We start from the raw sequence: 17381 nt of genomic DNA on the forward strand, positions 1-17381 counted from the left end.
TTAGATGTTGACAATGAAATGAACTTATATTAAAATTTTTATTCCATATAACAATTTGTTTTACCTGTTCCTTCCTTTATTCCCAGCTATGTTCTTTTTCTTGTGTTATATTTTTCCACCATCCTGCCTGCTAAGCTTTTTATTTTGCTTGCCTCTTTTCTCTAAATTACTATCTTGATGTCAACTTTCATAGTATATACCCAGTAAAATGATTCAGATAATCAGGCACTGCAGAACAATTACAGTTTGGAAAAGATTAGGTAGAATTTTTATTTTATCCTGAAATTTTAAACATGAACTGTTTTCCTCCTTGTCAGTATTACATTCTGTACAAACGTTAATTTCATTGGCTTGTGTGGTGTGTAGTTTTGGCTTTTGGTAATGCACACTTGTTTGCAGTAGTGAATATTCAGGTTCAATTTCAGTTTGTTTCCCACACACAAATCAAAAGATTATTTAAATTAATCCTTTTGGACTTTTAAAGATTTAAAAAAGTAATTTGAAACATTTGAAAATTAAAACTGGACTTTGGAAGGCTAGAATAATGTGACATTTTACGTTGTAAATCAAAATTTTAATTCTGATTTCTTAACGAATCAATTCAGTTCTCTAGTGAGAATTAATATTTGAAAGTACTAAGATTTACTGTATAAAATATATATGAAATTGTTCATTGTGATAAATGAGAGTAGGCATTTTGATCCGTGTAGGATATCTTTAAAGACTTCATCTTTGGGCAGCTGAGACTGCCTGGGTTCGGATCTCAGCTCTGCTGTTTATTGCTTTGTGCTCTTGGGAGGATTCTTCTCTGGGCTTCAGGTTCCTCCTCTGTAAAATGGGGTAATAGGGTTGTTTGAGGATTAAATGAGGTTAAGGCCCATAGAGCATTTAGAAAGGGGCCTGGCACTTAGAAAAGTGTTAAGTAAACTTTACCTTTGATTTCTTAAAAACTTATAATTGTACTGTATTAATAAACGTAATCTAAATAAGTTACTGAAAACTTCCCAACAGTTATACAAATAAATGCGGAAACAAACTTACAGCTGTCGTTGAACCTGTGTACTTTCAAAGTGCTCTGCCTTTTTATATACATCTGTTTAATAATTAAGCATCAAGCCTAAAGATTTTATATTATGTAGGAGGAAGGTTAGCTATGAGGGTTTTACTTGGCGCTATGAATTGAAAGATTATTTAAAGCGCAGGACACATTACAACTATGTGTGAAGCACTATGATTGTCAATAATTTCTCATATTTTAACGATTTCAGCACAACTGAATTAAAAAAGAAATGTTTATTATTTAATCACCCTTCTCCATCCTCAGTATTAAATCCATTTTAGTTATAATCATGGTAACTAAGATGTTGAAATATAAATTTATGTTACAGTAAAGTTGAAAATAAACTGAGAACTTTAAGGGAGTAAGGAAAGAGGGAAACTTATAATTGCTTGAAAGTATTTACAGCCTGCTGTGTGTATCTTGTGTCATTTATTTGCCATGTGTAGTGCTGAAAAGTGTCTTTTATGTATAGCTGCCTTGGCTGTCGAAGAGCTTGGCTTTGAGCGATTTCATGCATTAATTCAGTAAGTAACGTTGGAACATTTAAAATACTTACCTTCTGGACACATTGCCATTTTAAGTCTGTTCGTACTGTGGAAAGGTAGTTAGATTTGTATGCTTGAGGATTAATTTGTTTTCCGATTTCAAAAAAAAAATAATTTGTAAATGTGTACTTAAAATATTCTGATTCCCAAATTAACTATGGAAATACACCCTTTCGTAACATTAAAAGCTTTTTCATCATTATAATGAAAAAATCATTTTAGCTTAATGTTTCTGTCTGACTGAATATAAAGATTTCTAGTGTGATAAATATTTGCATTATCTTTTATTGTTTGCCAAAATACGCGTTCTATAATTTTCATTAAAAGCGCCATATTTTCATCAGAGTATTTAAATTTTTTGTTATAAAATAAAAGGTAAGGGATAGCTATGTTGATAGAATTACGGGTGGCATTTGATTTGAAATATAACATTATGTTAAAAGAAGCCACAAATGTACACCTTATCTTTGGTGCTCAGATATTTGTTAAATAATTTTCAGGCTTTAAAAAGTCAAGTTTTCTGTGTTCTTAACCATATCCTAGAAGATGGCCACCTCATTCCTTAAATAACTGTATGATCATTGAAGAAGTTGTTGCCAGACAGTTCGCCTAAGAGATGAAGAGGTCCCTACTACGTAGGCATTCTATTTTAATGGTATCTATTACAGATAGTGACAGTTGTCAGCAGTAGCTTTTGCCTTTAATGGCTAAATTTGTATTTGAAAATTTGATACACTTACAAAAATCTCCTATTTGTATGTATGCATTTTAATGTAGAAGACAATTAAAAATTTTTCCTATTTATGAATGTAGTCAGTCTCATCATGTTGTTAATACTTAATTCTTTTCCCCCTCCCCAGAAAAAGATCATTCAGAAGTTTATCAGAATTAAAAGATGCTGTCTTGGACCAGTATTCAGTGTGGGGAAACAAATTTGGAGTATTGCTTTTTCTGTATTCTGTGTTACTGACAAAGGTTTGTTGAAGAAGATACTTCTTCTGTTTTTTATTAGTTTGAGTTTAGTATTTTTCCTGAGGTGAAGAGAAATTTTATTCTTCATGTTGTTTCTAAATCTCAGAATTAAAATCTCTTATGCTGATAATGAAGAATTGACTTCTCTTTCTTCACTCATCTGTTACTTAACCACTTTCCAGCTTTCACCCATGATCTTCTGGACTGCGGAGATTATCAGTAATGTTCTAATTATGAAGAACAGTCAGTTCTTTGGAATTTTATTTTCTTTGATATTAGCAGTTTCTGGCACTTGACCCCTTAACCCCTTCTGGAAGCTCTTTCCAAACCCCACTCCCTTCTTAACTTACCTGATACATCACTAGTTCTCTTTCTGTAATGCCTCATAATTACATTTTTGCTTATAGCTTCATTTCCATCTTTTCCTGTTGTTTACCTCTTTTATTCTCTCAGCTTACCTCTATGTGGTTAATTCCAACATGAACACTTCCAGTCCTACCCTTTTCCACAAATGCCAACCTCACATCTCTAGCAGCCTGTTAAGTCTCAGTTATCCTGCTAGATTTGCTGTATCTGAAATCAGACTTCATTCATTTGACAAATGTTTATTGGGCATTGACTCTGTGCTAGGGACTAAACTTACAATATGGGATACAGTTTTTTAAAATCATTCCTCTTCAGTGATGTAAACAAACAAAAAAAAGTGGGCACGTTAATAGCTACTTCCATCATGGCAGTGTGTTTTGGTGTTTATTTGTTTGTTGCATGCACAGAGCATGGTGGGAAATAGGTGAAGGGATGCCAAAGTTCATTTGGTGAGGTCAAGGGCAGACCTTGTATTGTAGGGATCATTTGATGGATGACGAGAAGTTTTCTGGACGGAATAGCTGTGGGAAGATATTCCAAGCTGTGGGAACTGCAAGTATAAAGGCATACGATTATGCCTTTATAATTGGGGATGTAACACACATTTGGGAAACTCTTAAGTAGTTCAGCATTAGTGTAGCATAATACACGAGAAAGGCAATTGTGGAAGATGAGACTGGTCATTTACGTAGAAAAGACTCAGAATATGAAGATCCTTGCATACTGTGCAGAAATACTTAAGATTTCCTTTCATGTGGCCAAACTTAGAACAAAACAAAAATTGTGAACAATGGGGTAACGAGATCTTTTTGTTGATAAAAGATTCTTTAAATTGGTATCAGAGTTGTACTGGAGGGGGTTGGTGTGTGGAGTACAAGACTAGAGTCAGGAGAAAATGGAAAAGTAGTTACTGAAATAGGTGAACCTAAGCCAGAGCAGTGACCATGGAAAAGGAAAGGAGCATGTTTTAAACTTAGAAATTTTAACACATTTAGGAGAATATTTAAGAGAAAGAACTTAAAGTACTTGGTAGTTCATTAGCAGTTGGGGAATGGCAGTCATGGAGGTATCTAAGATGACTGGTTTCTTATGAGTTCATCGTGACCGTTCAGTATTCTCCCAATTTTTTATGCTCAAAAATTTTGATGCCTCCTCTGTCCCTTGTCCTTTACAGCCAATAAAACCATCATGTCTAGTTGTTCTCCTTGAGCTGGTCTTTAAAATGATGAGCCCTTTCTCCCCAGTGATTATGTCATTTGTTCATATTATTCATCATGGCTGTATCCTAGTCTGTTTTGTGTAGTTGTTTACAAAGAAGGCCAGTGCAAGATCTCACACTTGTTTGTATCCTTCTGTAATATTTACACAATCATTACTATTTTGATTATCATCTCTTTAATTCTTAGAAATGGCCTGTCATCAGATAGAACCAAAGGTTAAAGTTAGGTGAATAGCACAATGAATGGCAGTTTATCTTTGCCATTTTGGAATTGATGGAGTTAAAATGCCTAGCTCTTCTTGTACTTATCCAGTATCTAGACTTCAGGGATTTGGATGCTCTTTTGGGGGGTTAAAAATATCTGAAAATTGGCTTTCAGGAAAAATAAGAAGCTTCCTGCCCCCCCAGTCTACATTTTATTTTGTCAGTGCACGTTTGAATTACCAATATGTAAGAACACACAATCAGAAGCAAACCTTCCATTTTCTTATGTACCAGATATACCTTTTGTGTATTTAAATTCATATCTTTTTTAGCATTCATGTCTGTATGTATTTAGTGCCAATAAGTTTTTTTAATGATCTAAGAAAATACATCAGACGCCTTAGCAGGTATATTAGGTTTGAATACAGTTTCACCTGAAGTTAAGTGAGTGTTAACTTTCGGATACAATTATTTTCTCCTCCCTCCTCTTGAAGCTTAAACATTCTTTTTCCCTCTCTACCCCTTTAACCCACATACCAACATTGGATCTGTTACCTGTGTTCTTATGTACAGCCCATGGAAGAAAATAAAAGATTCTTAGACTGACTACTACTCACCATTATCATCTCAAATGCACCCCCCCATTTCAAATCTGGGTAATCCTTTGGGAGAAAAGTTAATTAAGTAATTGTGTTTTATTAATATATAGTATAAATTGATCAGTTTTTAAACTACCATAATTTTCATTTTTAGTTTTTAAAATAAGCCAATGAATTCTTGGTTTCTTTAGGGCATTGAAAACATAAAAAATGAAATTGAAGATTCAAGTGAACCTTTGATAGATCCTGTGTATGGACATGGCAGGTAATTAACTAAAATCTATTATTTCCTCACAGGGACTTCGGTTTTTAGGGACTTGACCTAAGATAAAACACTACTGGGTCAGATAATTTTGTCCGTCAGTGCTAGCAGCATAAAGTCTATGAACTTGAGCAGTCTTATGCTTTATGCAGTGTTTGCTTTAGGTATGAAGTGTTAATTTCCACTTTAGGTTTATGTGTGCATTGGATTTATTATAGGAAATATTTTGTTTTAAGATGACACTGGGGATACTTTAACAAATTCTGCTTAATATTCTGTTCATGAAATTTTCTGATAGATGAAATTTACTCATTTCGACTTAGAAATAAGTATACCCTTATTTGTAAATGCTTTCCTGCTTGGGTGAAAAAAATTTTTTATTTATTTTTCTCTGAGAATACCCTCCCTCTCAAGCTCTTTATAGCTATTTCTAGTAAAATTAATAACACAGTGATCGATTGTTAACTCACTCTAAAACATAAGTCCTTTTCTTGAGATCTTTCTGCCTCAGAGGTTAAAATTCACGTATCTTCCATCAAACACAAATTTTACAATTACATCTGTATTTTTTAAGGCGATTATAAATATTAAGTAAAGTGTTAGTCTAAGTATCATTTTTTTTTTCATCCATTTAAATACGATGTCTTGGATAAAGTTGTTAAGTTTATATGCACATGTAGAACAATAGATACGATTGCGGTGATACAGCAAGTGACACATTTAGCAAGGTGGTTGTTCAGCAAAGTACATAAAATGAGAACTATAAGGTTTCTCTCTAACTTGGTTTTCTAAACAATATAATTTAATGTAAAAAGTCATTATTTTATGCCTTACCTTAGGAATCATTTGTTTTGAAAATTAGTGTATTCATATTTTAATTACTTTTTAATTTTTATTAATAGCCAAAGTTTAATTAACCTCCTTCTAACGGGACATGCAGTTTCTAACGTATGGGACGGTGATAGAGAATGCTCAGGAATGAGTAAGTATGTTCTTCATTGTGTTTATCTCCTTTATGATTAATATTTCACTAGAATACAGTTGATGGTTAATTAATCTGTTTAGTGGCTCTGCGTTACTTAGAGGTTAAGATAAATGCTTTGTTATAGGAGAATCCCTTACAGTTTTCAAGGTGCTGTAACGTGAAGAACATAGACTTTGGAGGCAGACAAACTTGGGTTCAAATCCCAAGTGTATGACTTGAGTCAAGCTACTTCTCAAGCCTTTAGTTTTCTCTAGTATAAAACTAGGATTGTAGGACTTCTTTAGAAAAAGTAATAAATAGTCCTCTTAGTATACGTAAAGTTAGTACATATTTATCCAGTGGTATCTGTGAGTCTGGAACACTGTTGCATTTTGCTTGAAATTGAGAATTACAAGTATTGTGATTTGAAATATTTGCTTTAAGAGACTAGTGGGTTTTTTCCTGTATTACTTTTAATGTTCGTAATTTCCTTTAAAAGTGGGGCACATTTAAGGTTTTCCGAGCATTTTAAACCACCATCGCCTCCATTTCTGGCCTTCATCATTTCTTGCCTGTAGCTTCATGTTGTTGCCAGGGATGTTGGCATGAAACCCCTTTGGCCAGGCCATCCACTAGGCAGGGCTGACACACAGCCCCGAGAAGATTCCCTTTCGTTTGTTCTTACTCAGTCAGCCTGCTTTCATTTCTACTGAATAACTGCCGTGTACCTCCTCTTGAAGTATGTGGTACAGAACAGAAAGCATCATGGCTCCTATGGTTCACAGGGAAATTTATTTTTTCTTCTATAGTTAGATAAAACTGTCACCAAATGACAGAAGCAAAGATTATGATTGAGAAAATAATAGTTACTGCTTTTTGCTCCCATTTAAATGAGTGAATCTTGATTTTAAATTTGAAGTTCTCTCAAATTTTAGAAAGACACATAGTTAACAGAAACATGAAGGAATACAATATTAAGGGGGAAAAAATCAGTAAAAATTAATGAATTTCAAAATTAAAAAGCACCTTAACACAATCCAGCCCTTCATTTTACTGTTTAAGAAATTTAAGAGCTACCCTTCCTTCCTACGTTAGATAATATATGCAAAATTATCTGAGTGATGAGGTTAGAATGAGAACCTAATTTAGGTGATTTCTGGTAAAATTCACTGACAGAAAAAGTAGCCAGGTTATCTTGCTCTATTTTTTTTGGTAATTGAGCCCATCGCCCATCCTATTCTTGAGCCCTCATTCTGATTGATAGCTGAAAGTATTTAATCCTGCTGGTTAAAGGCATGTCAGTCTCTCAAGTCTCCCATAGGCTCTTCTTCATGCTGTGTACTTCCTTTACAGGATATTGGTCAATTATTCCAGTTTAGGTTCTTGATGTGTACTAATTCATCCTTTTCTGTTTCTTGAAATATTAGCTTTCAAAGCTGTTGTCTTGCTGTGGATTTTTTTAAAAGTATAGTTTAAATATCAAAACTAAGCAATAACTTTGAAATAATTATCTTGGAAAAGAAAATAGGCAGGGTATGTTTCTTGCATTTTCCCTTAATCGTTAGGAATGTTGACTTAAGGTTGAATCTGATTTCAGTCACCAAACTTGAAATAAAATTCCATACATTCATTCAGCATTTATTAGATATTTTTCTGTCTGACAACATGGGAGGAGGTTGTGATATATGTAATATACAAAGAAAAATTATAATTAAAGAGTTACTAGTTTTATAAATCTTTAGGCGAGCTGCTTTACTTCTCTTGGCTAATAGGGAGGTAATATCTTCCTCAAAGGGTTGTTAGATTGTAAAGACTAAGATTAAATTTCTAAAATGCCTCAGCTGGCCCATGGGAAGAACTTGGCTTTCCCTCAAAAGAGGAAAACAGGAACATGCACACAAATAACTATAATGCGAGGTAAAATGAAGCATGTTGAAATAAAGTGTTATACAATTCAGGGGAAGGAGAAAACCTTTGGGATAGGTGGAGAGCCATAAAGTAAGAGTTACCCTTTTAATGGGGCCACGTGGAATGAGAGAGAGGGAAAAATATAGGTTGTGTCTCTAGGAACAGGGAGACAGATGAGTCTGATTAGAGCAGTGTATCTTAATCCCGACCCTGTGTTATCACTTAGGGTGCCTAAGAGTAAGTCAGTGCTCAGGCCCCAGCTGAGAATAAATAAACAAATTAGAATTTCTAGGTAGTGGGGTCTGGACATGGATCATTTTAAAATTACCCCTAGATGAGTTTAATGTGCAGCCAGGTTTGAGGAGACGAGAGAATTGGCTTCTGTGAAGGAGACAGTGGGAGGGAAGATCGCAAACGTAGGGCTGGGTAAGAACCCAGAGGATCTTGATTTGAAAAAGTTTAAACATTAGCTGGCAGACGTTATGAAGAGAGTCACTGAAGATATTTAAACAGAGCAATAACGTAAGACACAAGATAAGAGCACTAATCTGTCAGCTTGTAGAATGCATTGGAATGGGATGGGATGACAAGTCGAAAGCTATAGCACATAGTCAAGACAGCTGGGAGGTAACGAGGTGAAATAGGCATGGCAGAGGAAGAGAAACAGAGCCACTAGGATTTAGTTACTTTGTGCTAAGCAGTATGTTTTGAATATGTATCTTCTCAACCTCAATATATACAGGTAAGAAAACTGAGGCTCAGATAATTTAGTAATACGCCCAGTGTCCAACAGCAGGCATACACAGCTTTTGACCATAGCCAAGGCCTACACTCAGTCCCCCGTAGTACATTCTCCTCCTGGACCACTCTTCCTCTGTGAAAGAGCCTAGAGGAAAGTAGAATTTGTAGAATTCAGCTATGAATTAGACAGATGAGGGTAAGGTACAAATAACCAGTAGGTTTTCAAATAAAGTTTATGAATAAATGAACACGTGAAAGAAACATCATGGGAAGTCAGCTTTAAGTCACTGTGTATGTTTTGGTGACAGAAAACAATCCTTTTCCTCAGTATTTCATTTTCTTTAAAGAGCAGTTACAACTGTTGACGATTGTTAAGAACGCCCGTTATGCAGCAGTGACACACATTATCTTAACAACGCCAAGCTCTGTTCTTAGTATTTAAGGACTGTCTGTTTTTTTTCCATTTTCTCACTTCGCTCTTATAACTACTCTATGAAGGTCATAGAATAAAGGAAAGTAAGGCACCGAATTAAGTATCTTGCTTCATCCATACAGTTCAGTAAACAGCAGAGCTGGGATTTCAACCACAGTAGTCTGGTTCCCTGCAACCAGCATACTTAATCATCATGATATACAGCCTCTTAAACTATACTTAACAGAGTCTTCAGTGTGAAAATAAATATGTAGGATGATGTGGAAGAAGTTTATTTTATTAAGTTTCACAGTAGCCCTGAGAGGTAGTTATTTGCCTCATTTATGGAGGGAAGCTGAGATTGAGAATTTAATCCAAAGATTTTTGTCCATGACACAGAGTTAGTGAATGAGCTGTGCTGTATCCCTCAATCAAGGCGAATGAGGGCTAGGGGGAGGCTATGAATTTAGCAATTAAAAGAGCAATTGAGATAGAAGCCATATCATAGGGAGTAAATATTTTAGCAGTGTAAGCAAGGAAGTTTTGCTGGTGAAAGGATGGAAACAGGAGTTCACTGCCTGGTCAAAATAAGGCCAAGAGATGGCGTACACAGGTATAGTTTTAAGGGATAGAAGTCACCTAAATTGTTTGTTAGAAAGGGAACTGCTTTTAATAGGAGAGATAGTAAATGGAGTCAAGAGTAACAGTGACCTTGGAAAGATGCACAGTTCTTCTAAAACAGGAAGAAAGAATGTGTTGAGAAAAGAAAAAGGCATTTTGAAATATGCAGGATTTGAATTGGGAGAACTCTTGAGAGTTTGAAGTTGCTGAGAATGAGTGAACAGAAAGAGGCATATTAAGGAGGGAAAGAGTTTGAATCAACTGCTGTAAGAAGGAATATAGAGATGGGTTATGAAAGAAGTTTTTAAATGTGCAATCAGAATTAAGAGCTGAGATGAGGTTACATAGAATTATTTAGAGTGGATCTAACCAGTAAAGCTTATAATTAGGTTTTTTCCTAGCAATAATCATCAATCTGGCAGTGGGAAAGAAAATGGACATTACGTGTGTATCCAGGAAAGGCCAAGAAGTTTCAATGAAAGATAAATGGGCAGTTTTCTCACCTTTATTTAAATATACAGGATATCAATGCTTGATCTGTCATATATGTAGTAAACATTTTTTCCCCCCGTTTGTCTTTTGCCCCTAGTTTATTTTTTATGAACGTTTAGATGGTACTACCATTTTTGGCTGTTACAAACAATTCTGCAGTGAACATTTTTGTATATATCTCTCTGTTCAAATTCAAGTATTCCTGTAGGATAGATTCCTAAAAGCAGAACGTATGTTAACAAAATTTAGGCTTCTGGGTTTTTTGTTTTTTTTTTTTAACTAAGTGGATTTATTGAGATGTAATTCACATACCTTACACATCTCCCATTTAAAATGTACAAGTCACTGGTTTTAGTTATGTTCTTAAGAGTTGTGCAGCCATCACCACATCAATTTTAGAATGTTTGTATCATCTCCGCAATACCCCTTGAACCCATTAGGAGTCACTTCCCCAAAACCCTTAGCAGCCATTAATCTGCTTCCTGTCTCTGTAGGTTTGCCTGTTCTGGACATTTCTGGTAACAGAATCATGTCTTTAATATCTGGTCTTCCGTACCAGCTTATTTCACTTAGCATAATGTTTTCAAGGTTCATCCATGTTTTAGCATGTACCAGCACTTCACTCCATTTTATTGAACAATATTTCATTGTATGCTTTATACCACATGTTCTTTTTTTCGTTCATCAGTTGATGGACATTTGGCTTGTTTCCACTTCGTTGTGATGAGTAATGTCGTTAGGAACATTTATGTACAAATGTTTGTGAGAATATGTTTTTATTTTTCTTTAGCATCTTCCCAGGAGTGAAAATCCTGGGTCATATGATAATTCTGTGTTTATTTAACCTTTTAAGGAACACCGGTTAAACTTTGATAGATAATGCCAAATTACCTTCTAAAATTTGCTTTACCAACTAGAGAAGTATAAACTTATGCTTCCAGCATGTAGGAGAGTTCCTGTTTTTCTGCATACTGGCCAACACTCAGAGCTCTCCATCTTTAATATTTTGTCCATCAGTTTATTGACACCTGGTAGCCTGTTTTGATTCATGTTTCTCTGATTCCTAGTGAGGCTGCAGTTGACCATCTTTTCATATGTTTCTCAACTTTCAGTGTTTCTTCTGGGAATTGTCTCTTTCTGTTTTTTGGCATTTTTTGAGGAGAGGTTATTTATTTTCTTTTATTTACAATTTCTAGGGATGCTTTATAAATTCTTCGTTCTTTGTGTGTTAAATCTATGTTGCAAATATTTTCTCTCAGCCTTTTCTGTCTCCTTTAACTTTGCCACTGGTATCTTTTATATACCAAAGCTTTTCATTTTTATGAGATTAAATCATTTGATCTGTTATGGCTTTTGTTTTTAAATTTTTTCCTTGTATCTGTTTTGTGTTTCTCCTACCCAAGATTAAAACTAATACTCTCTAGTATTTTCTTCAAATGCTTTTGTAGATGTTATTTTTTTTTAATGTTTAGCTCGTTAATCCATCTGGTTATTTATTTATGAGTGGTATGAAGTAGGGATCTACCTTTTTACTTTTTCCCAAAGAATTTCCTAATTCCAGTCAGTTCTCCACAGATATGAAACACCTGCTTTATCAAATAACAGATTTTCCCATAGGTATGAGTCATTTTTTGGAGTCTTCTATTCCACTAATCTATTTGTGAGTTCTTATGCCCAAATTACACTGTTACATAGTTATATAATACACTTTGGTATTTATTAGCACGTTCCCTAATATTGTACTTTTTCAAATTTATCATGGTCTTTTCCATACTATCTATTCCAATTAAATGCTTTTCCAGCTTTTTAATTTCTAGTTTTAAGAAATCTCTAAACATTTTGCTTGAGCTTACAGTAAATTTGTGTATTATTTTAGAGAAGTGACATCTTTACAATATTAGGTCTTCCCATCTAGATAGTTTTTTATATCTTTAAATGAAAGTATATATTTTTGATCATATAGTTCTTGAATTCATGTACGTTATTCTACCTCAGTTATTAAAACTAGCTTTTGCTTCTGCCATAGAGTACAAGTAAAACTGCAATAGAACTAATCACTGAATTCATCCTTGCCCACGCCTCAGTCCTTCGCGGTAACTAGCCTGGTATTTTAAACAGTAAATCAGATCATGATATTCTCTCACTTAAAACCATTCAATAGCTGGCTTCCCCATGCACTTAAAATGAAATCCAAACTTCTTAGCAGGGTCTTAAAATCCTTTTGTGGTCTGGCCCCTATTAACCTGCCAGATAGCTTCATTTTTACTGTTGCCTGTATTTTGAGCTGAGGTTTTCTTTGATTTTATTTTCCCATAGATCAGTCTTCCCATGGCCTCCTTTCTTTCGTAAACGAATCCCATAGCGTTTGCGCACCCTCTCTTTTTGTATGTATTGTACATTTATTGCTTTCGTATGTTTATTTGATGATTATTTTTATTTTAATGTTTTCTTCATTTTATGGGATTGAAATAGAGTCAGGTCTTATAAATCAGAAACCCACATTCTTCGTTTCTTTTTTCTTTTGATATAAATCACTATGGCAGTCCTTCCAGGCATAGTTAATTGAAAGCTGATAGACTCAAGATACATAGACAGCACGAGAATCTAAACTCTGAAGATTAAGATAATTTTGAAATTTTCATATTTTTAAGTAGTTAATGTGAATTGCAGTTAGTGGCCAGGTGCTATACAAATTTGAAACGTATTTGGTTTATCAGAATTTATGTGAGGAAAGGTCAGAAGTGCTCCTTTTCTCCAAATTCTATTAGTTGTAAAAATATATTAAGTTAGCTGGAACTAAGTTGCCAGACAAAATGCAGGACTCCCATTTAAATTTGAATTTCAAATAAACAATCATTTTTAGTGTAAGTATGTCCCGTTCAGTATTTGGAATATACTTATACTGAAAAATTATATTTTGTATCTGAAATTTATATTTAACTGGGCATCTTTGTTTTTATTTGCTAGAGCTGGCAACCCTGGCTAGACACCAATTCTCTAGCAACCTGACTTCTCAGCAATTCGACAGACAGCTAATAAGGGGGTTTTTAAAAGCTCCTCACTTCAAAAATAGATTTCACAAAGTTTATGGCTCAGATGGCATGTACCTTTACCCATAAGTGAGACAACCAAGCCTTTTTCTGTATTGTACTGCTTTTTGTTTTAGGTATTCTAACATCCTTCAAGTCCTTTTTTTCTCCATATTTTTAACTATAGGTCCTTTACCTTACTTACTCGAGGACCCTACATAATCTCACCCCAGCTTAAGTTTTCAGCCATCATGAACCTGTGCTTGAACAGAATCATGCTACCTGCTTTCATTTCTTTGTTCGTGCCGCTCCCTGTGCCTGAAGACCTGTATCCCTCGCATCTGTGCCTGTCCAGTCCTTCAGCTCGCACTTCGTGTGCCCTCCCTTCCCCGGGGCACTTCCTGATTCCCACAGCTGCAGGTCATCCACCCTGCCTCTGAGCACTGTGCCTTCATGGCACTTACCACATTCTACTTTGGTTTTTTTGGAGGGGGTGGAGGGGTTGAATTTTTTTAACTGTAGTAAGAACATTTAACGTGAGATCTATCCTGTAACGAATTTTTAAGTATGGTGTTAACTGTAGGTACAAGATTGTGTAGCAGATCTTTACGACTTATTCGTCTTACGTCACGGAAAGTCTCTGTCTGTGGAACAGCAGTTCCCCACCCCATCTCCTCCTCCCAGCTCCTGGCAAAACCACCCTTGTACTCTCAGCTTCTAGGAGTTCGACTATTTTAGAAACCTCATCTAAGTGGAATCATGCAGTATTTCTCCTTCTGTGACTGGCATATGTCGCTTAGCATAAGGTCCTCGAGGTTCATACACGTGCACATATAATAAGATTCCCTTCTTTTGTAAGCCTGAATAATATTCCATTGTATGGATATTGCACAGTTTCTTTACCCATTCATTTGTTTCTAGACACTTAGGTTGTTTCAGTTTCTCAGCTATTGTGAACAGCGCTGCAGTGAGCATGGGAATGCAGATATCTCTTTGCGATCCTGATTTCATTCTTTTGGACTAAATACACCGAAGTGGAACTGTTGGATCATATGGTGGTTCTATTTTTAATTTTTTTGAGGAACCTCCATCCTGTTTTCCATTTTAGATCCCCACCAACAGTGTACAAGGATTCAGATTCTACACACCCTCCCCGGCATTTATCTTTTGTGTTCTTGAGGATGGTTAGCCTAACATTGTGGTTTCAGTTTGCACCTCTCTGATGATCAGTGATGTTCAGCATCTTTCCATATACCGTTGGCCATTTTATGTATTCTTTAGAGAAATGTCTAAGTCCTTTGCCCAGATTTTTTTGTTTTGGCGTCTTCTTTTGCTTTCTGGGTTATTTGGTCTTTTGCAGCTGAGTTGTAGGAGTTCCTTATATATTGTGGATATTAACCCCTCATCAGATACATGGTTTGCAGAGAGGCTCTTTGCTTCTTCGTCTTCATATTCCCAGTGGTACCTTTGTATTCCTACACTGTGCTTAGCATTGTTCTTTTGCATACTCGGCACCCAGAGCATGTTTGTTAAATAAATGTAGTGCAGTTATCTGCTTTCCAAGTCAGCATCAAGTTTGAAAGGCCCAAGAAGGACTTCTGTAGACACCCTGACAGTAGTGAGAAGTGATAGTTGGGAGTGGAGGGGAAGGCTATAGAAAAGCAAACTCAGGAATACAAAACTCTGCATTTAGGTACAGTGCCACTGACTGAATGGAAAGGTTGGTAGACAATCACCATGATTAGTCTTAAATGCTAGGGTAAGAAAACGAAGTTAGACAGAAAATTCTGAAATGTAATGACTTAATTATTAGAATTTTCTGCAAATGTAAGCAGACTTCTTTGAGACTTATGAAGTCTCTTATAACTAAATTCTGTAAGTTTTAATATGAGGATAGTATATCCTCACTATAATTACAACTTTGTACAATAAATATTCTTAATGATGCACTTTAGCTATCAAAAGAAGATAAAAATTATAAGGACATGTCCTGTTTAAGGAAATAGGAGTTAACACATTTTTAATGCTACCATTCAAACAACATACCTAAACATGTGATTACTGACCTAATCTGAACAATTCATTATTCAAGAATTATGAACAGCTAATTTGCTATATTTAGTAGCATGATATTATAAATATACTATTCTAGACATTTGTTTACAATTCTAAGGAAATAGATGATGTAGTATCAAGTTGTAACACTAGGTGGTGGTAACTGATTTTAGAAATTAAAGTGTGAAAATGTTTCTTAACATGTATTCTTTGAACTTGAAAACATTTAGTGCTGCTTACATTTTGGAAGGAAGAGGAGGAAAAAATTCGAAAGGCTGTGGAGGACCATCGCTGCCTGTTTGGGCTGCTCTTTTTCCTTTGAAGGCTATAATTCAACGATTCTCAGATTTTTTGGTCTCATGACCTTTACACTATTAAATATAGTGAGGATCCCAAAAAGCTCTCGCTTATTTGGTTTATAAGAAAATAATAATCACTGGGTTTTTTGTTAAAAATTAAGACTGAGAAATTTTAAAAGATGTATTCATTTTAAAATTACTTTAAATATAAATATTTTTAATTAAACTATCTTCCCAAATAAGAAAAAAATTTCGTAAGAAGAGTGACATTGCTTTAAAATTTTGCAAATCCCTTTAATGTCTAGTTTATTAGCAGACAGCTGGATTCTCATATCTGTTTATAGATTCAATCTGTTGGGAAATTACGTATCAGTTAGCCTCTGGGAAACCCCACTATGCACTCATGAGAGAGTAAGAGTGAAAAAGACGATTAACGTCTTTTCATGTAAATCATTTCGGTTTCATGTAGTCTCTAAAAGGGACTTAAGACATCCCTAAGGATCATAACCAAAATTTGGGAACTATCACTATGTCTTCTCTGCCTGTAAGAAGTTTGTGAAAAAATACAAACTCTGTGTATACGTGCATTCTGTTAATTTTGAATTTACAAAGCTTAAAGCTTAAGCAACAAGTTCTTGGTTTACACCATCTGGATGTTGTACTTCAGGGTACACAGTAAAATATTTACAACAAAAGCAAATACGTTGATATTATTACATTAATTGATAAGAAAAACATAATATCCTAATAGGAAAATGGATGATATATAACCAGATGGTAAAAAGGATGTAGAGTTATATATACATTGTGTTTACAGTGGACATAATTTTTAACCGGAAAAAAACATGCTTTTTAGAAATATGTGTGGATCCAAATTACTATTATAGTGGTACTTGATGTACTTTAGCTGAAAGCTGTAGTCTGAAAAGACTTTATTACCATCACAGTTACATCTCTGATGTGGAATAATCTGTCTTTTCATTTTCTATGCTTTTTCTATTCTTTCTTACCCATTTCCATGATGTCAACTCTCATCTCTATGCAGGTGATTCCCCAAACTTTACATCCAACCCTGATTTCTATTCTGTGTTCCTGAGCCTTACTTCTAGTTGTGTATCCGTCTCTAGCTAGAAGTCCTAGTGGCGCCTCAATCCTAGCTTGTCTAAAACCAAACTCATATTCTCTCTTCACGCCACTTTAGAACCTACTTTTTCTTAATTCTTTCCCTTAGTTAATCACCATTTATCAAGTTCCCCAGGCTAGAAACCTTTAAGGAAGCTTTGACAAATTCTTCACCCCTTAGATACATTGATTTATCATAGTTCTTTGCCATTTCCTCTGCTTTGAATTTTCTTCTTATCCTCTTCTTGGCCTGGAAAATTCCTACATATGCTACAAGATTCAACTCAGATGTTACCAGTTGTGTACGCCTTCCCTAACACAGTAAGCAGATGCTTTAATACTGCTATAGGATGTGTGTGTTCATATAAAGAGAGCACAGGTTTTTTCATCTGCCTCCTTTGATAAGCTCTTAGCCTTCGTAAAGCAGTTACTGTGTTCTGTTCATCCTTACTGCCCCAGTCTTAAGCATGCTGCTTGTGTTTGTTTATGGGACAGAGGAATGGTATCAAAT

At 35.0% G+C, this 17381-nt stretch overlaps 1 protein-coding gene across 2 annotated transcripts in view; it reads left to right on the forward strand.

The window, feature by feature from the left end:
• The window catches only part of MINDY3 (MINDY lysine 48 deubiquitinase 3), a 95016-nt gene that overhangs the window by 19246 nt on the left and 58389 nt on the right, over positions 1 to 17381 (forward strand). For both annotated transcript variants that reach the window (XM_029238141.1, XM_029238142.1), the window contains exons 5-8: positions 1533 to 1584; positions 2466 to 2580; positions 5157 to 5230; positions 6130 to 6209. In XM_029238141.1, coding sequence (XP_029093974.1) covers positions 1533 to 1584; positions 2466 to 2580; positions 5157 to 5230; positions 6130 to 6209 — 321 coding nt within the window. The remainder of the gene's footprint in view (positions 1 to 1532; positions 1585 to 2465; positions 2581 to 5156; positions 5231 to 6129; positions 6210 to 17381) is intronic.

Source organism: Monodon monoceros, unplaced genomic scaffold, assembly GCF_005190385.1.
Source record: "Monodon monoceros isolate NGI ecotype Baffin Bay Population unplaced genomic scaffold, NGI_Narwhal_1 Super_Scaffold_21, whole genome shotgun sequence".
NCBI classification, from domain to species: Eukaryota; Metazoa; Chordata; class Mammalia; order Artiodactyla; family Monodontidae; genus Monodon; species Monodon monoceros.